The following is a 26,117-nucleotide window of genomic DNA, read 5'->3' as shown; positions in this document are numbered from 1 at the left end:
CACGATGCCTTGAACATCATGTCTAGGCCAATCTACGCACTAGGTATAAAAGTCATCCTATCTTCACCCATGAGGTGACAGCGCTACCCACATATCCATAAAATCATTAATCTAGTGTGTACATCGCAAAGGCTGCTTTCATTATAAATAATAGGCATCCTGATAGTTTGGTAGAGGAGGCAGTTCTGCTGACACCGAAGGTCCTTGCATGCTGAGCAATCACATGCACCCATCTGACATTCAGTGAATGGTGTCCTACTCAAGACCTAGAAGGGGTACTTTACTCTCTCCTATCAGGTAATGGGGTTGATTGTTCCTTGGGGGGATTCATGGCTTTACACCCATACACACTCTAGGTACACTGAGTGTAGGGTCTGCATCATAAGAGTACGTTAGATTACCATATTGCATATATTCCTGCATATATACATTGCTTCAGCATCATGGTAGAAATGTATCTACTGTTCAATCTTTTGGTGCTTATAATCTCCTTTATTTGCGTCGGTCGCCTAATCATTGCAGCACATGTATTTTATGTAAGAATAAAGTTGTTTCAATAAATATTATTGAAAATGTCCCACTGTGTATTCTCTGAGAATAAGTGAGCACGAGTGACTGAGCGAAAGATTCTGAACGGTTTCCATGATCTCTGAGTGAAGAGGGTTGTCATGTTCAGTGCTTGCCAGGAACTGTTCGCTCTCTAGTAGGTTAGGGGGCATACAGTGGCCTTGTGAACTAGCAGGTCTATAGGCCAACATATTCTGCAGGGGTGTCCAGAATTTGCCTTGACTTCAAGCCTTTAGTTTATTTTGTCAAAACAATGTGCAGATCCTACAGATCAGTAGGAATTACATGACAACGTTGATTTGGGCAAGGAGTCTAATTTAATTCACACTCCACCTCTATTGCGCTATCAATCTTTTTCTTTTATCCTGAGGTAGGAACAACAATTAACTGCTCAGAAGATTCACAGGTATCCTGTAAGAAATTGGGTGGTTGGTTGAGGGGGGGTCAAACCCTACCCAAGCACCAGACACATTGCTTCTGGGTGAACCACAAAAGGATAATAACTTAACCTACTTAATCATTGAGTAACCTGGCACAAAATCAGTCCGACTTAACACAGAGGCATTGTGTAAAGTGTTTATGCAGCACACAAAGAGTAATAACATGAAAACACAAAAGAAAAAAAATCTCACAGAAATTTAGAAAAAAGAGTGAATTCTAGTAAATAATTTGACAGCAAAATGACAAATCAGTAGAACTGGCAACATACCATTTCAATGTTTTAAGGTAAGTATAGCTCCTAAAAGCACAAAGCGCCAAATGTGGTTGTCTGGTCGTACCAATCTGTGACAAACTCTCAAGGTTAAGCTGACTCACTGGAATGTGGGCCAGATACTTGGACCAGGTTAGTCCCACTCAGAATTGTGCCTTATGTCTTTGATGTGCCACACTCTGTTAGTACCAACAAGAACCTGAGAGGGCTGTGATATGAGCTCCTGCCTCAGGCTGCGTCATAATAAGTTGGTTCTGATGAGGAGCTGTGTGGGCTGCAAATCAAGGTCCTTCATTGAGTTGCATTGTGGTGTTCCGATGAGTCCACCGTTAAGGGGCTGCGAAGTGCTATAATTTGTGAGGTCCTGCATTGCGCTGCATCAAGTTGCGGTGCATTGCATCTGTTCTGATGAAACCCAAAATTGGGCCAGGAGTACATGCTGCTCCCAGGCAAGGGTCTAGGACCTGAGGGGGTTCCTCTTGGGGATTATGATTTCCTCCAGCAGAAACTAACAACATGGCATATGCAGGTCCAGTTGAGTATGGGTAGCAGGACAGATGCAGGGCAGGTCTCTAGAGCTTGTTACATCGCTGTAGCTAAGAACAGGAGGCCAGCCAGCTAGCCCTTGGAGTCACTCTGGTAGGTCTGGGCACAAGGAGCAGGCCCAGTCTTCCTTACTCAGTCAGCAGGGCAGCAGGGCATCCTTCTTTCAGCAGGGCAACAGGACTGTCTTTGAGCAGCAGAAAAGCACAACAGTTCTACTTCTGACTCTTCCATACATCCAGAAGTGATCTGAAAGGTTGGTCTGAGAGTCCAAAATTACTACCTGGTGCTAACTTTAAAATTGGACAAACATCCAGACTTCCCAATACATCTGAAATTTCCTACCTCCCTGCCCTCTCTCCACTGTGTCTGGAGACGCAAAAGGCTAGTGTTGGTATTTGTGTGTGGGCTGATGCACTCTCTTTAAATAAAAAGTGTGACTGGTGGCATCTATGTCCCTCCCATAAAATCAGGATGGCCCATCCTGCCACCATCCAGTCCCACTATTGTTCTACTGTCTGGGAGGAATATACAAAGGTCAACTGTCAACTACACCTAGTCTTGTGACCCAGGACCAGGCACCAAGTGGTTAGGAAAAGAAAGTGGCACATTTCTAAAGCAGGGACTTTCAGATTTGTGACTTAAAATCCGACTTTACCATTAAAGAGAGTTTAAAACAATTTACCCGAGGGCAAACACAACATTTCTGCCTGTTCCCATTCAAATGTTATCACTTATTGAATGTACTAAAGTGACCTAATGTTTTCCTCCGTGCCTCACACTTGCGTAAAATGAATTTGTGAGTTTATTTACCACCAGGACATGTAAAGCTTAGAAGTACATGTCCACATTTTTAAATACAATGCTACCTTCCCTATGGACTGTTTAGGGCACATTCTAGAGGTAACTTATATGTATTGAAAAGGAAGGTATAGGCCTGGCAAAAGGTTGTTTTACTAGGTCAAAATGTCCGTTTAAAACTGTATACAGAATGGCAGACCTGAGACGTGTCAAATGGCTACTTAAGTGGGTGACACAATATGGGCTGCAGAGTCACTAGTAGACTTTTATTTACATGCACTAGGTATCGGTAGTGCCACTTTACTAAAAAACGTATAAGTTAACTAAATGTGCCAGTTGGCCAATTTCAACATGTTCAAAGGAGAGAGCACAAATACTTTAGAACTGGTTAGCTATGGTAAAGTGAACAGAGACAACAAAAATAAATTCAGCAAAACGGAAATGTTGAAGGCAAAACATTGAGGGGTGACCCTGCAGAGGAGACCAGGTCCAAAATATCCAATAATGAATTCTGCTGACACATGATTGGGATTAAAGTGGCACCCTAGAATTTGTGGCCAGTTTCTCATCACCTGATTTAGAAACAAATAAGGAAATTTGAGGCAAGCCAGCCAAATCTCTGACATTAGATGCTCACCTACAAGCCTGCTTGGAATTTTTAAACCCATTTCAATTTCTTAAAGGATCTAGGATCATTATTCTGTTATGCAGTTTTTTAACAATCATTTTTGTGACAAAATGCTTATTAGAACACTAACAATAAGTACTGCCCTTACAAGGCTCTCTGCAGGAGCAATGAGAATTTCCCTTGGCTAGTTCAAGAGATATGAAGCCACTCTGATTCTGCCACTCCAGTTTAGTTTAGGTACGCTTCCCTGACTTCAATCCCTCTCCTGATTCTCTCCTGATACTTCCAATGCTGTCTCAACTCCAGCCCCAGGGGACCACAAGCTGCACTGAAGGCCTTCTCACTGCTTACACTCAGATTTAAGGCTCCCAGATGGGCTTTCCCCATCTCACCCTATACAGACCCACCTGCCCCGGGCACTGCCCCTGCTTTAAGTCACCCCCACACCGCCACATTCATCACAAGACTCCCCTGATGGGAAACTACCAATAGGCAAACTGAATGGCAGGCACTAGTCAGCAAAATAGCCTAAAATTACCAAATCGAGAGAAACAGACACAAGAACAGGTGGCTCAAACACAGTAAAAAAGCAACTGAAAGCCAAGGGACATAACCAAACTCTGGACACTTCTGGGAGCCTATGTTCTGCTGGTACTGCCACAATAGAGTGGCTGAGCCACTTGTCCTCTGCTCCCCACATTACGAATGCACAAAGGACCCATGCCTGGGACGGGGAGCTCGAGGGCAGCATAGAATTTCCACAAGTATTAAAAGCAATGGCAAACCATGAAAAACACATGACCACAAATAACTGAAGAGTGTTAACTTAAAGGCCACTACCTCTAAATAGTTCTATATACTTCTTGTTAAAGTATTGATAACAAGATCTCCAGCTTTCTGTATGGAGTCATAGAAAGGACATTATGAAAATAGTTCAATATATCCATGAATGAAATTACCATTAAAAAATAAGATACTGTTCTCACACAAGGGCATATTTCGACAAATATCTTAATCCTGTGTTAACAGGCACATAACAAACCTTAATAAATGACGTTAACCTCTGCATTGTTTATTGAAGATGCTTTGCGCAAGGTTGAGTGGCCATTGAATGTTGATATAGTGCAAGGGCGCATGGCCCCTCCTGTGATTACACCACAGCCAATAGGAGTGCATTGTTTCAACAGGAAGGCCACCACAAGCCAAAATCTCTCAGACCAGGTACTCTGTGAGAGGAACACTTTCTACAGTAGGCAATGCAGCTGTCTGGTATTTTATTACATGGTTCTGTGGGAGGTAGGGAGGGAGAGAGAGAGAGAGAGAGAGAGAGAGAGAGAAGAGAGAGAGAGAGAGAGAGAGAGAGAGAGAGAGAGAGAGAGAGAGAGAGAGAGAGAGAGAGAGAGAGAGATAGAGAGAGAGAGGGCCTTCTTGAATATAAAATAGTCCATTATGGAGGAAAATGGATACACTGGCTCAGTCAGACTGGACCACTCTCCTCCCTCGTTGGAGTGCTCAGCCTTTATTTAGAAACCCGGACTCACAGTTCCCCCACATCATAACAACTGTTCTTCTACTTTCAGATCCCTCAACGAGTTTGGCAGTTTTAGAAACAGTGGAATGAGGCACTTCCCCCATCTAAGGAGGTTCTCAGACGGGCATTTCTGAGTCCTTTCTGTCCAAAGGAACAATGTTTGCTTGGCAAATTTTTAGGACTGGTCACAGTGATGTTAGTTCTAGTGGAACAAATTGTAGAGATCCTCTCACAACCACCACAGGCCAACAAAGTCTTCCCAGAAGTATACCAGCTAAGTCAGATAAGTCAGATGGTTTTATAGAGCGCACAAATCACTGTTAGGTCTCAGGACGCTTTGCATTATAGAACAACAACCTTGACCTAGGCTAGGGCTAGCTACATAGGCATCCCCCGTGATTGGCCGTAGTTTCTCCTCGTCTTTTACCTATTGTTTCAAAACATCAGGACTCTGGACAAGCTCTTTGAAATCTGGAGTGATGTTGGTCCAGAAGTTGGAAATGCTCCATGGGTGCACAAAGTTGCATCTGCATGAATTTTTCCAGCAATTTAACCAGCGTGGCGATGGTGGAGATGGGTTGGAAGTTATTGACATTACCTCTATCGGCATTAGGGTTTTTTACAATACGAGGAGATCTGTGATACTTTTAAGCAGTCTGGAATCATGCCTTGTGATAGAGAGGCATTCATAATCCTTGTCTAAAAGGGGAGGATGGTATCCTTGATGTCTTTGAAGATGGGTGGTGGTAGTGGGTCAGTGAAATGATTAGATGAGTGGATGACCCGCAGTGTGTTGTAAATATCTCTTTCGCTGGAGGGGGTAAAGGAGAACCAAGAGGCGTTGTTCTTGGTGCCAGTACTGGAGGGCCTGTGCATCTCATGGTGAGCTGGATCAGCCCACTCTGCTGAAGGGAGAATAGCCTTCTTTGTTTCTAGATCAATACTGATGCTCTTCGTTTTCTCAGTGAAGAAGGCCGCCAACTTGTCGCTAGATGGAAGGTCGTCGTCAAGGTCAGAGATGCTGCGTGACCTGCTCGAAGTAATTTAACAATTTCAAACAGTTTCTTTGGGCAGCTTTTTGCTTGATTGAGTTGTCTTCGGAAAAAGTCAGCTTATGCAGTTCTGATTTTTTTGTTATAGATGTTCCTGACCGCTCTAAGGTGAATTAGATGTTCAGTGGAGGGTACTGATCTCCAGGTTCTTTCATCTGAACTTAGGTTGCGGCATTCAGAGTTTAGGTTGTCGTTGAACCGAGGTTTGGAGATTTTGACAGAGGCATTTTTTTGTTGGAGAGAGGCGATTTTGTCCAGGATGCCAGCGATGGTGGTGTTATAGAAGTCCATGCACTTCCGACTTGACCAACTGGGGAGGCAAGGCCTTTCTGCAGCGGGTTGCAAGATCCATAGAGTTAAAAATTCCTAAGGGTCCTTTTCCATTGTTTCGTTTACTTGAGTTGGACCCTTTTTGGTGATACCCCATTGTTAATTAGGAAGAAGATACAGTAAATGTAAATGTAAATCCAGTACTTCTATAGTGCACAAATCACCCCCGAACGGGTATCTCGGCGCTGGGGGCCGTTGGGAAGATTAAGCGAGCTATTGCCCAGAGTCGCATGGTGCTGGGCAGACCCCTGCCACGCGTTACACCAATAACAAGGGATAATGGCATCTATTGCAATTGTTTTTCCTTTGGAGATGATGAGGTCCAGTGTTTCACCCTTGTTCTGAGTTGGAATTTTGCAATATTGTGTCAGCTCGTGCTCCAAAAGGAAGGTTTTTTGACAGTTTACAGCTTGATCATTTGTGTTAGACCAGTGAAGGTTAAAATCTCCCAGGAGTATTTGGGATACTAAGGTGTCATCATTGGAGGAGATTAGTTCCTTTAATTGTACAATGAAGAAAATATTGTCTCCGGGGGCGGTAGAATGTGTGTAGTTTGCATATTGGGCGGTGATTGCTAGTGATGTTGATGCATAGGTACTCACTGGAGGTTAGCTTGGATGGATCAGACTGTGAGACTGGGAGTGTATTTCAATGTATGCAGGCTAACCCTAAATTAGCAATACATTCATGAAATAAAGATTTAAATTATCAAAGTACGTTGGCTTCACTGGGCAGCACAGGCACCTTCATTACCAGGGGATGCTAGAGACAAGTGCCTCTAGTCATGTAGGCAGCTTTCTGGGCTTAGAGTTACAGGCAGCGTAGAAGACAATTCTCTTCACAGATTTCTATCATGCAGACAGAAGAGTTACTTTGGGCATATCAACAAGGGGGCGTTAAAAAATTATCTTTGCTTTTGCGTCCGTTTTCGGACGAAAAGCGGCGATAACTCTAACGCCCTATTAGCGTGAATCCATGCTTCTTCGCCCTTTCCCTCAACGCCCAGCTTTGCATCTCTAATGAGATGCAAAGTGGGCGTTCCTCCCCAGGATAATGGGAGAAATGTAGCTAAGCAACATTTCTCCTATTATCAAGCCTCACGCAAAGCAGCATAGCGACAAGAAAAGTAGCGATAACCTCTGTTATCGCTACTTTCCTTACGCCTGCTTTGAAACTGAGTTAGCCATGATATCCTATCGAAGGTGGATATCATGGTTAAGTATGTGAGGCCCTATCAGCAAGCTATCCCCAAAAGTTGTGTCATTTTCGCTGGATTTCCAGTGATAATCACACAGTTAGGCAGCTTGCACTCTGAATTTTATCGCTGTGGAGATAAGCGTTGCTGATAGCACGCTATCTCCGCGATAAAATTCAGAGTTGGGTGGAAATAATTATCCTAGTGCTAAGTGCGCTTAGCTATAATTATCGCCCCCTCTTGATGATATGCCCCTTTGTTCTCTTGCTCCAGGCAACTGTCTTTTGAGAGTCTGTCAAGCAGGGAGCTCGAAAGAGGAAAATCAGTCAGCTATTATTCATGTGGGCACTCGGGTAATTAAACATAACAATATCCAACTTCCCAATCATACTTTGCATCAGTGTGATACAATGTTGTATTTATATGAGTTTTATTGTCCCTTTCAAGAGAAGGTGCAAGAGAACAAGCCTTAAAGATGATGGACACAAAGGAGGAAGATGGAGCTGTTTGTGATTCCTTGACAAAATATAAATGTCAGTCTGAAAATCAGGGACGTCACTGATTGTCCTTCACACGTACAACACATATTTGTACTTTCTAAAACTGTGCAAACCTTGGTGCTTAGGCCGTTGATTTACCAAAGTCTCAGTTGTAAGTGCCAACACGTCCTCTTTTTAAACAGAGTGCTTTTTGCTGGACTCCTTGACGGAAGTGCTCACATCAAAGAGGTCAAAAACTTGAGATGATCAGAGCATAACAAAGGGAGAACATAGCAAAAAGATAGAATTGCTTTATGGAATTACATGGGGAAAGTCTCACTGCAATTTAATGTTATTAGGGGGGCAAGCCCATGACAGTTTTAGGATTATTAGTTGCTCTACCTTGGCCTTCCAGAAGAGTGTACTTATGATTTGTCAACAAATCGGAATAATTTCTCTCAACTTATGGCTTTCCAGTGGCTTTATTTCGAATTTCTCACAACTTGCATTACTTTTTAGAAAGTAATTATGTTGATTCACTTTCATTTTGGAACAAAATTAAATTGCACAACATAAAGTATAAGCTTACCAGTTGTTTTCCAGACCAGCTGGATGAGTCGCAGCCAGCAAGACAAGCAGAAGCGTAGGTCAGTCCATTGTCTCCACAAACAGGGTCCCATATAGCTGTTGGGCAGCCGCAGTTAACATTGCACTCAGAAAGCAAAATGTCCATATTTGAAACCTGGGAAGTGCTAAAAGTCATGAAGGAATAATTGTGATAGCCGCTGAAGTGCACACACAGTCTTACAGTAACATTTAGATAGCCTATCCCAATGTATGTGTATCAACATACAATTAGGTACACTCAGTTTAAGTACTGCATTAGTGATGTTTATGCATCGATTAATTTATTATGCAAATTACGTTTATTGTATTTTAGTACATAAACTAGGAAAAGGACTGTATCACCTGATGTTTAATGTGACAAGTGTATTTTTTCAAATGGCTCTGAGAATTGTTGTTTCTAAATGTGTTAGTGTTCAATTATGTACAATAACAGAATACATCTTCTTTTATTTTTTGTTTATATTTGAAAATGGTCTCTTACAGGAGTTGAATGATTGTGGAGGTTGAGAAGAATATCTGTGTCCTCCCAGATGGCAACTATTGACCAGTGTTGGGTAACTGTCAAGCCCTGTATGATAAATATGGGAGAGTACCACGCATCCAGGAATTCCGACCCACTGAATTATTTTATGCCACTTTAAGAACTTAATATTAGGGTTGTTGTTGGAAGAACACTTTCCCATCCATATTGACCATTGAACATTATCCTTTGACTGGATTTGTTGCTGATGAGGGCTCTAACTATTGGGTGTTACCCTGGTTGTGAACGCTCCCGCCATTCTGGATTGGCTTGAGCAGGCTAATCCAGCGCTCATTTTGAGGCTGGGGGCCTGCAGCTGTAATCCATCAGCTCAGAAGTGTGTAGTGTCAGATTGGTCGGCTGTGGGCAGCCAGCCAATCTGACCTGCTCACTGGCAGGGGGCTGCATCACTAGTGGAATCGCACTGATCAGCCCCACCCCTGCCATCACACTGTAGCAGTGCAAGCCTTAAAAACACATTAATAAAATGTTATTTATTAACATTTATTAATGTGTGTTCCTGCTGCTCTTCCAGCATGCGGGTGATGCTCCTCCGCCATAATAGAGGAGACGCCTCTGCTTGGCAGAGTTTCATAATGCAGGAGGACCCTCCAGAGAGAACCTGTGTGCAGAGCAAAGAGTATGCCCAACACTTAAGAGCCTTAGGTGGAAAGCTGCCAGGCAAGAAGAGGGAGATCTAAGTGGTACACATAGGGTCTATTAGAAGGATGGACTTGTGTATGCTAAGGCCAGGGTCTCCAAACCAGGAACAACCCGGAGACTGGTGGTCTGCCAAGCATTCAGAAAATTCATCCTCACTTTGGCCCATGATATCCCCCGTGCTGGTCACCTGGGACAGACTAAGACCCAGGAAAGGCTAGTCATCCATTTTTATTGGCCCCAGATGTCTGAGAAAGTTAAAGAGTTTTGTTGCTCCTGTGAGACCTGTCAGGCCAGTGGGAAGACAGGGGCTCCAACAAAGAATCCTTTATTCCCACTGCCAGCGGTTGGGACTCCCTTTGAGAAGGCAGGGATCAACATGGTTGGTCCCCTAGATCCTCCTACTGCATCTAGTTACAGATTTGTCCTTGTATTAGTGGACCATGCCACTAGATATCCACAGAAAATTCCCTTTAGAACTGCAACTGCTTCTGCAGTCACAAAGGCCCTCCTTGACATCTTCCCCAGGGTTGGGTTTGCTAAGGAAGTGGTCTCAGATAGAGGGACCAACTTCATGTCCCCATACCTCAAGGCTAAGTGCGATGAATGTGGTGTTCGTTACAAATTCACAACCCTTTATCACCCCCAAACTAATGGCGTTGTGTAGGGATTCAACAAAACCATTAAGGGTATGATTCAAGGACTCCCAGCAAGCTCAAGAGGACATGGGAAGGCTTGTTACCATGTGTCCTGTTTACATACAGGGAGTTTCCTCAGAAGGCGGTTGGCTGCAGCCCCTTTGAGTTTCTGTTTGGACACCTTGTAAGAGGTTTTCTAAGTTTGGTGAGAGAAGTTTGGGAAAAGCCTCTCAAACAACCTCATCAGGACATAATGGATTATGTGCTAGGCCAATACTCACCCTTGGCAGAGTACATGAAGAAGGCAAACAGGAATCTGCAGACCAGTCAGGAGCTCACAAAGCTCTTGTATGACCAGAAGACAGCCATGGTTAAGGATCAACCAGGTAAGCTGGTGTGGGTGTTGGGGCTTGTGGCTCCCAGGCCCCCCAGGACAAGTGGACTGGGCCCTATCCCATTGTGGTGAAGAAGGGTCACCAAACAGGAATCTGCAGACCAGTCAGGAGCTCACAAAGCTCTTGTATGACCAGAAGACAGCCATGGTTAAGTATCAACCAGGTAAGCTTGTGTGGGTGTTGGGGCTTGTGGCTCCCAGGGCGCCCCAGGACAAGTGGACTGGGCCCTATCCCATTATGGTGAAGAAGGGTCACCTACATGGTTGACTTAGCCACCCATAGGAGGCCTTTGTGAGTACTTCCATGACAATGTACTTTAATCTACACCAATAGAAAGCTGACATGACCATGCTGAGTGTCACTGATGAAGGACAGGAGTAGGAGACTGAACCTCATCCGGATTTGTTGTATATAATCCCTCAAGATGATACAGTGTTGGTGTAGTCTTATCTGACACTCTCACTGCATAGCAGCAGACTGGTCGCAGGAATGTCCTCAGACAGTTTTCAGAGCTCTTTTCCTTGACCACTGGACAGACAAAATGGGGTACCCATGATGTGGACACTGGTGCCAGCTTCCCTGCTAAGATCAAGATATACAGATTGTCTGACCAAGTCAAGGCCAGCGTCAAAGCTGAGGTATCAAATTGCAAGAGCTTGGGGTATTGAAACCTCTGACAGTCCCTGAACCAGCCCAGTGGTACTGGTCCCCAAACCTCAATAAAAGGGTGCCAAGATGGAGATGAGGTTTTGTGTGAATTACAGAGGTTGAAATGCTGTTACTAAGACTGATGCTGATCTCATTGCAAGGGCAGATGAGCTGATTGATAAGCTGGGGGTAGCCAAATTTCTCAGCACCTTTGAATGGATGTCAGGGTATTGGAAGATTGGCTTGGCCCAAAAAGCAATGGAAAGATCTGCCTTCTCCACCCCAAAGGGCCAATTTCAATTTACCATTGGATTAAAAAATGCACCTGCCACTTGTCAGAGGTTAGTGGATCAAGTTATTTCAAGCCTGGATGACTTTAGTCCAGCTTATCTAGATTATATTGCTGTCTTTAGCTCCACCTGGAAGGATCACTTGGTCCACCTCAGAGATGTTTTGCAGACCCTGCAAGCCTCACGATCAAGGCAAGCAAGTGCCAGATTGGGCAGAGTACTGTTGTGTACCTGGACCACCTTGTATGTGGAGGCCAGGTAAGACCTCTCCAACCCAAGATCCAGACTATTCTGGACTGGGAGGCTCCAAATACACAGACCCAGGTCAGGGCTTTCCTTGACCTGACTGGCTACTATAGCAAGTTTGTAAAGGGGTATGGTAACATTGTGGTCCCTCTCACTGGGTTAACCTCAAAGAAACAGCCAAAGACAGTCATTTGGATGACAGGCTGTCAAAAAGCCTTTGACACCCTGAAAGCAAAAATGCTATGTACCTGTCCTAAAAGCACCAGATTATAGGAAACAAATCATTGCTCAAACAGATGCTTCTGAACAAGGGATTGGGACAGTGTTGTGACAGACCAATGATGAGAGCCAGGATCAACCAGTTGACTATATTAGCAGGTGACTTATCCCCTGAGAGAAGCATTGGAGTGCCATTTAGAGGGAAGCCTTAGCTGTGGTTTGGTCCCTGAAGAAGATAAGACCATACTTGTTTGGAACTCACTACAAAGTTCAAATGACTACAGGCCTCTCAGGTAGCTAATGAAGCTGAGAGGAGAGAACTCCAAGTTATTGAGGTGGTCTATTTCCCTCCAGGGAATTGACATTGTAGTGGAACACAGACCAGGGACTGACCACGTCAATGCAGATGGTCTTTCCAGGTTTTCCCACTTAGAAGATGAGAACCACCATGAGGGAGGTTGGTGTTCAACACCTTTTGCCTGGGAGGGCGTCATGTTAGAAAGTGCCCTTTTTGTCATGTTCACCCCCCACTTTTTGCTCTAGATGTTGTCTTTATAGATCTGGAAGTGCACTGAGACCTGCTATACGTACCCCAGTGCCAGTGCTTTTTCACTTAAACTGCAAATGTTGAATTTATACACCTAATTGGCAAGGCACCCATGACTTCTTGTAAGTCCCTAGTAAATGGCACCCGTGGTACCCAGGACATGAGGGCTGCAGCCCTTTATTGTGCCCCCCTGTGTGACCCAGGTAAATATATGACTGCAGGATTGCCATTGCAGCCCTGCACAAGCAGCCTGTCTGCTCAAGAAGAGCGCACACACCATGTAGTGCAGAGCCATAGCGCTGGCTTAATATAGGTAAGTCACCCGTAAGGTATGCCTTCCGTAGCCCAAAAGGTAGGATGCATTATATTAATGGTGTGAATATATATATTTACACATACATCGATCCCCACAGTAACCCTGTAAAGCCTGGATCTACTGTGAGGGTCCTCTGGTCCACGGAATAACATGGGCTAGCTACCGAGTAAATTCGCGATAACCAGCGGCATTAAGGTACCATTGAATTGTGTCATGTTTAGCCTCAAACACTGTGCTTTTTAACCTCTGACATGATCCATGTGTCAACGGTGAGCTGGCATGTACAGGGGTACCACCCTTAGTGGGTGCCCCCTAAGATACAGAGATCCAGTGACTTGGCGGGCTTCCCCAAGCTATTTGGCACCAAGACAAGGGGCTGCCCTCCAGCTGGTCATTGTAGCACGTTCACAGGATGGTAGACAAAGGACCTATGCAGGATGGAGGTCACACCTCCCCCCTCCCAGGATGGCTAGTGAAAGAGCCTCCATGTGGTGAGCTTCATAGACTTCCCCACTCTTTATATGTAATTTCCTGTCCCAAAGGATAAAGCTCTTCACCTTGTCCATTCCATCAGGAGGGAAAATGAGATAGTCAGGAGGCGTACACCCCCAAAAGGCTAGCCACACCTTTAATGTGGGCTTGGGGCTCTGTACAGCCAAAGAAGGATTCTGCCACTTTGGCAGACCAAGAAATAGTGTGTACTGGGTACTGGGTAGAAATGTGACTTACTCCCAAAGGAAGTTGTCAACTCAGGGGCGGATTACCACCTACTAAACTTGGACTTAAGAGACACCCCTGACACCAGAACTCTAGTTCTGAGTTTGAATCAGAGAAGAGGCACAAAACAGAAAACAACACCGACAACAGGACTTTGGACTTTGCTGCAGCGCAAAGATAGGACACTTAAGTGTCCTGAAGAGACCACATACTGGAATTGTGTTATCATCTTGTGTTGCTGACTTAAACTCATTGCTTCCTGCATGAGGGACTCCAGTGGATACCAGGAACCAAAGCACACTCTCCTGGACTGGTGAAACATGTTTCCTGCAGCCTGCAGAAGAATCGTCATGCTGCGTTACAAGAATTGCAACCCAGTGGGACTGTCAAGAGTAAGTCCAAAAAGAGGTGGTGTTCTGCAAGAGAGGTGTGTAGGCTAATCTCTCACAAAATTGTGAGCCGCTACTGTACTCCTGTTGACCTCCAGCTGTTGAAGGACCAGTGGATTACTTTTGCCACAGCCAAGGTTTGTTAGTCGCCAGCATGGCAACCAACCCCTGAAATGACTTCTCCTGCTCACAGCAACTGACAGCAACAGTGACCAATGTCAACAACAACCCCACTGCTGTGCCCCTGCATCCTCAGGGTGGTGTCGTTGAGTGTGTGTTAAAGCATCTTCGGCCTGACCCTCCTCTGATTGACAGCTGCCAGATTACCTCTGCACCCAGAGCCGCCTGGCTCAGAAGTGAAGAAACAGCTGTTGAACCCAGGTCCTGGGATACCAAAGGCCTCTACTCACTGAGTGTAGAGTGTAACTCCATCACCAAGTGTGGTTTTGTCAAGTGCTGCATTTTGACAGTTCCCGGAGATCCCGTCAGCATTGAGGACAGTCAAGTAACCTCTGCACTCGGGCTCCCTGGGCAAGGTAACAAAGTTACGCCTGTTGAGTCTTGGTCTAGGGACCCTCAGAACTGTTTCCACAAGAGGGTTTGTTTGAACTCACCCTGCAAGTAGCCCAGTGTTAACTGTGTTTTATCCCATTGACTTCAATGGATGTATTACAGCGCTCTCCTGCACAGCAGAGACGGAAACCTCCGCCAGAGACGTCCCCCCTTATCGTCCCCTTTCCAGAGACCTGCCTACCTCCACCCTAGTGAAAAACCCTCCTCCTCCCCTCCACAAGACCTATGAACCACATTCTGATCCTGTATCTAAGCTCAAAGAAACACCCAAGCCAAGACTGGATTTCCACTCCCTACGCTAACGCTCAATCTAGACCCGCCAGATCTAAAAATCATTTATCTGAATCAGATATTCTCTTCCTCCTCCAAGCCTACAACCCCTCACTTACAGGCATCTCCATCCCCACTGGAACAGCACAAACCCCCTCTGCAATGGTGCCTGGCAAAACTAATCCCAAGCATGGCAAAACAATGGCTATACAAAGCATTGCTTCCAACCCGCATAGAGCTCCCAGCCTCAACGCCAATGCCTTAAACATTAATAATCTCATGCAGATCCCCATTACACAGCCCCGCTCACTAACCACAAACGACACCTGAAATGCATGTTACTCAACTGTAGATCAGGAGCGAAACATGCCACGGACCTTGCCGATCTCATCTTCGCTCAGGATCTAGACCTCCTTATCCTCACCGAAACGTGGCTCACCGACTCCTCTGGTCCCACTCTTGACATTCAAGTCCCTCCAAACCACAACATTACCAGACTCGCTCATGTTAAAAAAATGGGTGGTGGCATAACCTGTATCTACCACAACTCTCTCTCTCACCAAAACAGTCTCACTCGGCAAACCTCTCATCCTGTGAAAATGTATTCATAGATATCACTAGCAAACATAGACCCTTATGCAGCCTGCACATCTTCTATAACCCTCCAGGTGACAACCAATTGAACGAACTATAGAAACCATCTCCTCCAATCAGGGACAACACTGCCCCCAGATATTCCTTGGTTACTTCAATATCCAGTGGAATGACCCACATGACCAGGCGGTAAACAGTCTAAAAAACGGCCTAACTGACCTCTGGCAGACTCAATTCTGAGACAAACCCATACACTATTTAGGATCGACCCTCAATCTCATCATCTCCAATCCCAACTCCATACAGCTCGAACCTATCCTCCCCTGTGACTGGTCTGACCATCACCTGATCACCTTTCGTATCCTAGAAAATTGGAACTCCAAAAGATCACAACCATTAAAACAAAGACATTAGAAAAGAGCGCTCCAAAATACAAACGTTCATGAGCTCATAGCTCACTGCAATATTTCCCTACCGCCGCCTGCAAACATGGCTGACGTGCATGACCTCAAGGAGCACTATAACAACTCTACATTGTTCGCCCTGAATGCAACTGCCCCCCTTAAACTAAAAAGAAAAGCCATCAAAGACTCCAAACCTTGGTTCAATGACAGCCTAAATGCTGACAGAAGCAGCATGAGACTAGAAGAACACGCTTGGGGATCCACTCCATTCATTGATCTACTAAAAATTCTAAGACTAAACCGGAGTAGATACAACAAACTCATCAGAAAGGCGAAAGCCAATAATCGCTCGAAAAGGTTGTTAGAGCTGACTAAGTCACAGTCCAATACCGCTCCTACTCAATCTCCTCTCATCTCATGCCCTCAGCCTAATTGCAATGATGTTGCCAGCTTCTCCCTTCAAAATGGCGAGTAAGATCGAATCAGATCTAAAGTCAGCCCTGATCGATCTCTCACCCTATCCTGACTCCTCCTTAACATCGTCCCCTCCTATTCCGCCCTGTCACTCCACTAAAAACAGTGCCTCTTGAAGCCAATTCACACCCATAAACAAAATTGCCATCTTCAGCATTCTCTCAACCATGAAACCGTCAAATTACTTCAATGATCCTCTCCTCTCCAACTTCTTTAAAGAAATGATAGGATCACTAGTTCCACTCTGGTCTCTCCTGGAAGGTGTGATCCCTGACTGCCTAAAGGAGGGTCTACTTCTCCCCATTCTCAAAAACCCCACAGCTGACCTGAAGAGTTGAAAAACTATTGGCCAATCACAAACATCCCTACTCTGGCAAAACTACTTGAGAAATGTGTACACAAACAACAGCGCAAACACATTGAGCAATTTCAACTGCATGACCAATTCTAATCGGGCTTCCGTCCCGGCCACAGCACTGAAACGACCATCACTCATATAGCAGACGACGCGCTCACCCTGCTTGACCAGAACGAGTTTTGCTACTCATACCACTTGATCTCTCATCAGTATTTGACACTGTCAAACATGACAATCTACTGAGCCTATTGGAATGCAGGATGGTACTCCCAGGTACTGTTCTAAAATGGTTTGCTTCTATTCTCAACAATAGAACTCAGAGAATCAAATCCAATCAAACACTATCCAACTCCAGTCCCCGCTCGCTGGGTGTGCCACAGGGGTCCTCACTCTCCCCCATGCTCTTCAAATTCTTCATGGAACCACTCACTGTAATCCTCAAAGACTCAAACATCCAATATCACATATACGCGGACGATACCCAACTGTACATGAAAATCACCACCCCTGAACATATCAAGTCACTCAACGGAACAGTGCACAAACTCTTAATTGGCTAACATCTAACCACCTCAAACTAAACACCCTTAAAACAAAATTCCCCCTCATTTCTCCAGCTAAGCAAGCCACGATTGTTGAGAAATATCTTAAAAACCTCTCAGCTCTGAACAGCACACCTCACATCATTGATTCCACAAAATCACTAGGAATTGTGCTTGATAAGAACCTAAACATGCAGGATCACATCAGAGCATCTACGAAAGGAGCTAACTACCAACTGAGCATCCTAAGAAAATTCAAACCTACCTTCCCCAAGATGACTTCAAATGTGCAATGCAAGCACTAGTCATCTCCAGACTACAATACAGCAGTTCTACTCTATGTGGGCTTCCGAAACTCAACTTAGCCCCCATTAGAGCATCACTAAATGCTGCGACTAGACTCATCACTGGCTCTAAGAAAACCAACATCTCTCCGGACCTGAAATCACTCACTGGCTCCCGTTTGAATCAAGGATACAGTTTAAAATTGCACTTTTTTTTGACCTATAGAGTGCTACACTACAACACTCCCCTTTACCTCGCAAATAGGCTGGAACTATCAGGAGCCTCCCGGCCCTCTAGGAGCACCAACACACTTCTGCTCAAGCCGAAGAAATAAAAAAAATATGAAAACCTACAATCTTACCTTCTCTGGAATTGCCCGGAGAATACGGAACTCCCTATCTGTGGAAAAAAGACTGATTCCCTCAACATTTACCTACAAAAGGGAAGTGAAAGCCTTACTGTTGAAGACTAAGCTGAACTAGAAGTTTCGCTCCTCTTACCTCCTATCTTGTTTTGCTGTTTAATACGTTACGTGGCATATGCTTCGATCTCAGTGTCGCCTGCCAATGTATTATTGTGTTCCTGATATATATTTTTATTCTTTTTCTCCCACAGCTATTTACCTATGTCTTCCTCATCTCGTATGTATTGGTGTTCTCTGGTTGTTTTTATTATGCTTCCATGTTTAAGTCATCTGGTGTATTAAAAAAAGGGGGGGATCCTGTCTGCAAAAATGCTTTCAATAACGGGAAAAACTCGTAATTCTGGAGTGCTCAAGCGAGTCACAGACATGAGCCTAAAGTCATGTGGTGTGATTCATTTCCTTAAAAGGACTAAAACATATGTTCCCTCCAAATCCCTTCATCACGCCCCAATGGGACTTGAATCCGGTATTGACATTCTTGAGATGTTCCCCTTTGAACCTATGCTCAACTGTCCTTTACATCTTCTGACCCTCATCACTGCCTTTCTAGTGTCCATTACAGGAGGGTTAGAGAAATATAGGCACTTTCTGTGCACACTCCATACACCACATTCTTTCCAGATAAACTGATTTTGCAAACTCGTACCTCTCCATGTCAAAAGTAGTGACACCCGAAGAGACTCCATTGCCTAGACCTAAAAAGAGCATTATCATTCTACACTGATTGTACTACGGAATACTGAGTGAATGATCAATTCTTCATTGGGTTCGAGGGAGCAAAGAAAAGAAAGGCTGTGCAGAAAAGGACCATCTCAAGGTGGATAGTACTCTGCATTAAAATCTGCTATGCAGTGGCCAAGAAGCAACTCCCTGAGGGTTTGCTTGCTCATTCCAACAGATCCAAGGCTGCAAGCACTGCATTTGCTTGCGGTATCACTTTCCTGTATATCTGCCCGGCCTCGATGAACTCATGTCTGCACATGTTCACCAAATACTGCTGCCTGGACATTCAGGTCCTTTGTGACGGGCACATTGCCCATTTGGTCTTTCAGAACTTCCTGGTCTAAATCTATTTGAGGACCCACCTACGAAAATACACTGCTTGAGTATCTATTCTAAGGTAAGGAATCTGCATCTAGAAGTCTCTATCAGATGAACAAGTTACATACCTTCTGCCTCTTCCTAGCCACAGATTCCGTACTGGCCTTCCCATTCTCTCCGCTCTGCAAATTAATTTCTCCCTATAGGGTGACCCCTATGAGGTCCTCAGTGTGTGCACACTTTTAGGTCAGTATCCTTCATCTCTATGCGCTCCTGGCACAGAGATGTTGCAAAAAGTATCTGATGTCAGTGTGGTGAGGTGGCGTACATCACTCCTAGCACAGACGCTGCACATTGAGCCAATCAATGCCACCTACCAGCACACCGAGGTATCGGTCAAAACATTTCTAGATCTTGTAACCTAGTGAATCTGCAGCTAGATAGAGTCTCCACCAGATAAGGCATTGACGAAGGTAAGTAACTTCTATGCCCTCTTGGTAGAGAACAATTCACTTGGGAGATAGCACTGGAGTAGGCGAGCATATTCACTGCTCTTTTGTGTACTAGTACTACTAAAGTTCTACTACACATAGTAGCAAATGCCTTTGTGACTTTACCTCTAAGATATTCTCCACTTTCCTTGGAAAAATGTATTTCTACCAACATAGGGATATGTAAGCTAGATTTAAGAGTCCTTGGCACTGTAAACCAAAATGCATGAATTGAAATAAAGCGGTCTGTATTTTCTATAAGAAAGTCCTCCATGTGTAAAGCTGAAACGAGTACAATGAACCAACTAAAAACTAATGAAAAACAAATCTATTACAATAAGAGAAATGTATTCAAAATATACTTCACCCTTCATAGGAGACGGTTATGCCAGCGATGGATAGGTTTTTGCAGACGAATACAAAGGCCAGAAATAAAATACTGTAATCAGCCAACGAGGTCCAAAACGAAATATGTGCTGCTTGATAAGTCGACATTTTGAATTTCTTCATCATCAGACCTCCCAGAAAGAATCCAACGCCTAAGGCAAGTCCCTCGTAAATAGCTGAGAAAGACAGTTATCCTTCAGCACTTTCAAATATGCAATAAAACCATTTTCGCTTTTAAATCATTTTTAACGGACATCCTGTAAAACACAGCTACCAATATTACATTTCTTTTAATCTGTATTTTTTCTATTCCACAACATTGCAGCGTCATGTTAGAGAGAGCCACGACACTCTGAGCTCAATATATTGGCCGGTTCACAAAGCATGTTTGAGTATCACAAGAAGTATTTCAGAAGTTTTCTTTTACTTCCACTTTCATCCTTTTGTGAACCAGCCCTGAAGCAACCAACTCCCTGTTCCCATTTTAATCCCATGTTAGATGTTGCAGGTGTAGGCCCAAATCAAAATTGAAATTTAGTACGAATAGAAAGCTTTTTTTCACACATTTACTAATAGAGAATTGGACGTTTTGGGGCCAATTTGCACAGACATTTAAGGCTAAGGGAAGTTGTACTGTTGTATGTTACTTCTCATACTCATACGTGCCTCTGTGAATCAGTCCAATAGAATGCGAGCTGGATTCCGATGTTAGAGCGGAATACTGTTGTAAAATGTTCGCTCCAGACAGAGGCAGCAGTTTAAATTCAGTCTTTATTATTATACGAGATCAAAGCACATCAGAAGGCCTCCCCCCTCACCAACCAACAGTTGACTGACCTTCAGAATACGATGACCTCTGTGGCCTGAAAGCACATTCAACTGATCATATCCCTAGACCTCACATTATAACACATCCCCTTTTTAAAAAAGAAAATGTCCACAAATAGCTAACAGTAGAAATAACCAAATATTGTGTGAAAAGGAAACTTAATGATGAAAGTAAAGGGAATTAAAAGGATTAAATCAGTTTACTCTGAGTGAAAAAATGTTAACTATAAACAGAACAATAATTAAAATAACAGAGATGAAACAGTAACATAGAATGAAATTCCTAACTACATCTTGCAGCAAATCAAAGGGTCAATTTACAAAGCTGTAATAACTGAAACAGTGCTCCCTTCTCTTACCACACATAGCCATTCAATCTGACTGGAGCCCGTCTCACTCTATTTACCTGCACGTCTCTTACTTCTCCACTACCACCAACTGGTGATCCATTCGTCTAGAGTCTAGACCCATCTCATGCACATATTATGACACTACACCAGTTCTTCTCACTTCACCCATTCATATTTAAAGTTTTGCATCACTCACCAACATCGGACCACAACACTCTTCCTCAGCTCCTTCCGGATATAAGGTTGTGCTGGTTCAATTTTTCTCATGCAGTGCTATGCTTCATCAATTTCACTTTTGACTGTTAATTAGTGTGACATAATTTCTCTTCACCTCACTAACTTGATAAAGTCTCCTGAACTTGGACATTCCTCCACTCAACCTTCGAACCTTAACCTTGTCCCAATCACCAAGTTCCATCCACTTTCTCTCATGCTGTCAAAACAGCACATCCACTTTTATCTCTCAGGGTACTCTTCAACCACCTGGAACCAACTTAGTTTAATTTCCCTTCCTCTCATCATGCTGAAAGGCGTGCGCCCAGTGTAGCCATTGACATGTGTGATGCACCCATGAGAGTCAGTTCAATCAGATCTTTCCACAACTGATAGACCTGTCAGATCTAGGGTGGTCTTCCACCAAACCTTTTACCTTTACTCCTCCTAAATTCTCTGAATTTGTTTTATTGACCATTGGCTTACAGCTAATTGCCATATTTAATTTACTTACTGGTCCTTAGTAAAGTGGTATACTATATAATCAGGGGTTGTAAATTAAATGCTAGTAGTGGGCCAGCAGCACAGATTGTGTCACCCACTAAAGTAGTCCTCCAAAACATGGCACAGGTCTGAGAATGCAGCCTGTGTGCAGTTTTAAACTGCCAATTCGACTTAGAAAAATAAACTACTTGCCAAGTCTAAAGCTCCCTTTTTATTACTTATTATTACGTATAAGTCACACCTACGGTAGGCTCTAAATCTCCAATAGGGCAGGATGCATTGTAATAAAAAATTGCACATGCCCTTTTAAATTTTACATCTCCTTGTAGTAAATAACTCACAAATGTGTTTTTCACTACAGTGAGGCCTACCTCTCCGTCAACAATAGGATAACATTGGGTTACCTTATTACATTTCATATGTGCAAATTTTTGATTGGGAGCAGAATGGAAAGTCATATTTAGTGTCTGAGAAATTGTAATTCAAAATCCCCTTCAGTGGTAAAGTCGGATTTTAAATCACAATTTTGAAAATGTCAATTTTAGAAAGTTGGAATGTTCCTGCCCTAACGATTTGACACCTGCAGCCAGTTTCTGGCTCCATGACTAGGTGTGCGTGGCAATTGCCTTTTGTATATTCCTCCCAGACAGCCACACAATAGAGGGATTATGTGTGCCTGGATGGGTCATGAGCACAACTCCATTTGCAAGTCAATAGGTGCACCCTGCCTTCCCACAAAGGATTTATTTAGGCTTTATAAAGCACCTGAATCACCCCCCAAAGGTTATCTCTGTGCTAGAGAACTGCTTTAGTCGGCCACAAAAAGAAGAACAGACTAAAACAATTTACAAAGAATTTCAAACCAGTCCATTGTGCCTTGAGCCAGGTTGAAGCCAGGGAATGGAGGCAGGAAATTCTAAACAACTTGAAATGGGAGCGTCTAGAAACTTCTCCTACTTCAAATGATGTATCAGGTACACAAATAGGAGCCCCAGACCCACTTTTCAGTTCACTTTCTGAACCTGTAGAAGGACTCTCTGAGAACTGCTTGCTCCTTTGGCCCTCAGGAGACTGCGTTGCTCCAACAAGAATGACTACCTTGATGCCTGATGCTTGCCCTGAGCCCCCAGAGGTGTACCTTGCTGCTGTGCCCTGCTCTTCTCCTTGAACCCAGGACAACCAGAGTGACTCCAAGGAGTAGGTTGGCTTACCTCCTGATCAGAGCCCCAGTGACAGAAAAGTATCTAAACATCTTGAACCTGCTACCTGACCCAGTTCAAGTGACTCCTGGCCCTTCAAGTGGTGCCTCTCCAGTCCTGGAACCTTAGAAGTGGTGCTAAAGATGCCCACATAGCCAAAATTTAAAACTTGGGGCATAGAAACTTTTTGTCTAAAATGTGGTGTGGGAACTGAGAGGAAACTGGGACCAAACTGCTCATCTATATGCCCAAGGCACATTGCCTGTCACCCTAACTTCACTGCAGCTCTTGCTACATTCTTCTCCAAAGCGCAAATCCTGTTCAGTGGCTCCTCGCAGTAGAGGTCTTTGGACTTGTGGAGCCCTTATCAGCTACAGCCTGCATCTTAGTCCCACTGTGGATCTTTGACTTTTAAAAAAAGAGACTAAGTCAGAATGAAGGATTCTTCACTGCCGATTTGGCAGCGGCTCCCCAACAATGATGCTTCCTCCTCAGAAACTACAGACTTCCATGCCCCACTGAAATTTGCCTTCTCGGACATTTTTCTATAGAATTTCTTCTAAATCTGAAGGCAAGCAGAGACCAGGCCAAATCCACTTCTTGTATTCAATCCATGGTCCATTGTGCTCTGCCATACCTTTCGACTTTGTCCTGGTCTCGAGTGACTTCATGTTTCTGCAGTTGGCGCTTTAATATTTAAGGCGCTAGTTTTTACTATAAACTTTAAAATTCCATAACTCAGTTCGATTGATTGGATTTTTGTCGTTTAAGTGTCAAATAATTTATTAAAATGTATTCTTTTTCTAAATTGGTATGGGATTTTTCTTGTGTTTTGTTTTCACTTTTCTATTGATTGTGTACTGCAAAATACTTTAATCACTGCCTTTAAGTTAGGCTTTTGTGCAAGATGCCAGACAGTAAAGCACAAATTAATTTAGTGACTTTACTGATTGACCCTGATGGGGATTGTGGCTATTGCTTGAGGACGGCTCACCTCCTCCTCAACCAACAAGCCTATTTCTCACAAGCGATTCACCCTGCCTACAATACAATTTCCTTTGAGGTTATACACTGATGTTCTAGAGTGTTTGATTCCACACTATATCAGAAATCCCCTCATTTAATCTGAATTCAGTTGCGCACCACTATCAGTAACCAACACTGTAGGAGTCCCTTCCCTTGAAAAGATACATCTTAAAACCTTGATGGTTTTGGATGTGTTGATGTCACAATCCACTTGTGGCCACATCCACCAACACCATTGCATACCTCATGTTATTTGGTAGTCAGCTTAATGGTCCAATAAAATCTAGACATACTTTGTACAATTGTACCATGAGTCTAATATAAGCTGTTGATCATCTCCTCCGACTTTTAATATTTTTTCAATTGTTTTTTAAATGTGACACCAGCGCACCCACTCAATAATCATTTCATACATTTTAGTTACCAAAATTCTCTTTGATACACAAGATTGTTAGAGACTGGTTTACAGACTCGCCTCTTCAGCATATGAGGTGGAATTAAGCATTCTCGTTTCATCAATAAATTATCTCATTCGATTCATAACTCACTCACCAATTTAACATAAGTTCTTGCTAACATACTCATGCAGATTTCTCTAACATTACCTTGCCAAACCAATTTCTTTATGTCATCCACCCTCCACCATTTTTTCTAAGAGATAGCAGCTTTGTGTTCAGAAACTGCATCATCTACACTTGCTACCACTTCTTCTTTGTCTACACATTAATCTGTCCTGCCTCTTGGTGAGGGATAACTCATTAGACATTCAGCTTGTCTATTGTTAATACAATCAGGAATACACTCAACCACATATCTGTAAGACTGCAATGTGCCCACCAAACTGGCCAATTGTGTGGACACACTGCTCATACCACTAAGTTGCAATCCTTAAAGCAGGGCATTTGATCTGTACGTAATGTTACATTTATACCCTCAGACATAAGTCTTGAAGTATTCCATAGCCATGCAGCGATCAAAGCCTCTCTCTCAATCATTTAATAATGATCAGTTAGAGAGCTAAAGGCAAAGGCCATTGTCTTTGCCTTTGCTGTGTGATTTTGAACTTGGACAAGTATTGCCCCACTTCCCGCCTCGCTTGGATCCACTGTGATGAAGGTCTTGTGCTCAATATCAAAAGGTGTCAATTTATCAGCATTGGCAATATAAGTGTATTATTAATCTACACACTAGAATCTGATCACTGGACCAAATGAATGGCCATCCCTTTATAAATAATGCTTTTAATGGCTCTGTTTGTCTGCAAAGTTTCTCACAATCTTGGCGTAATACTCAACCATAAACTCATAAATGATCTTAACTCATCTTTACCCTGGGTCCTAGCACTTCCTCGAGGGCCTTAAATAATCAGTAGGAAGTAGTATATCCTAAAAATACTACCTCCTACTGAAGAATTACGCACCTTCTTTTTTAAGATTCATGCCTGCTTTTTGCCAACTTGTGCAAAACTTGTTTCAAAGCCACATTGTGCTCATCCATGTTTTCTCCGAACACTAGATATCATCTTGCAAGGACACAACTTAACTCTGTTCTTTAAATATGTCGGCCATCATTCTTTGTAATATGCTTGCAGCAGCGGCGAGTTCAAAAGTAAGTTGGTTAAACTGAAATGCACCTTCCAGTGTCACAAACGCATTTAAACCTTTTGACTGGGAATGAAATCTAGTTTGATAATATGCATTCCAGAAGGATCAGAGGAACATGTTGGCTGTCAGCTAACCGGCCGTGGTCTTCTCGGAGGAACGTTTTTTCTACGCTGAGCGGGCCTCTCACCCTCCTCCCCCCTCGCCTACCTGGCATTGCTGACTCCTCGCTGGCTTTCTTTTCCCCTCGGCTTCGGCTCATGGGGGTTTGGGGACTTGTTCCTGCATTTTTTTGGGCGGCGTCAGTGGCGGGCATCAGCACTCCCTCGCTACAGGGGCTGCGCTGGGCGAGTGCTGCAAAAGAGCTCCGCTGATGCCATGAGGCTGCAGTGCTGTTTCAGGGCAGCGAGGGCAGAGCCAGTACAAGCTGTAAGCTGTCTGGGACTGATTCTGTGTTAATTGCAGTGCTCCATGCAAGCAGCCATGGTGGGGGACAAGGAAGT

The 26,117-nt window shown here is 43.8% G+C and overlaps 1 protein-coding gene across 1 annotated transcript in view; it reads right to left on the bottom strand.

Annotated features, from left to right (window-relative positions):
• LOC144813884 (solute carrier organic anion transporter family member 1A2-like) overlaps positions 1-26,117 on the bottom strand; it is a 1,119,068-nt gene that overhangs the window by 430,915 nt on the left and 662,036 nt on the right. Inside the window, exons 10-11 of the mRNA XM_078674060.1 lie at positions 19,874-20,069; positions 8,428-8,590 (exon numbers count right to left, since the gene is read on the bottom strand). Of these exons, the coding sequence (XP_078530186.1) occupies positions 8,428-8,590; positions 19,874-20,069 (359 nt within the window). The remainder of the gene's footprint in view (positions 1-8,427; positions 8,591-19,873; positions 20,070-26,117) is intronic.

Source organism: Lissotriton helveticus, chromosome 1_1, assembly GCF_964261635.1.
Source record: "Lissotriton helveticus chromosome 1_1, aLisHel1.1, whole genome shotgun sequence".
NCBI classification, from domain to species: domain Eukaryota; kingdom Metazoa; phylum Chordata; class Amphibia; order Caudata; family Salamandridae; genus Lissotriton; species Lissotriton helveticus.
Note: the sequence above shows the minus strand (reverse complement) of the source record. Positions and strands in the feature narration are given on the sequence as shown.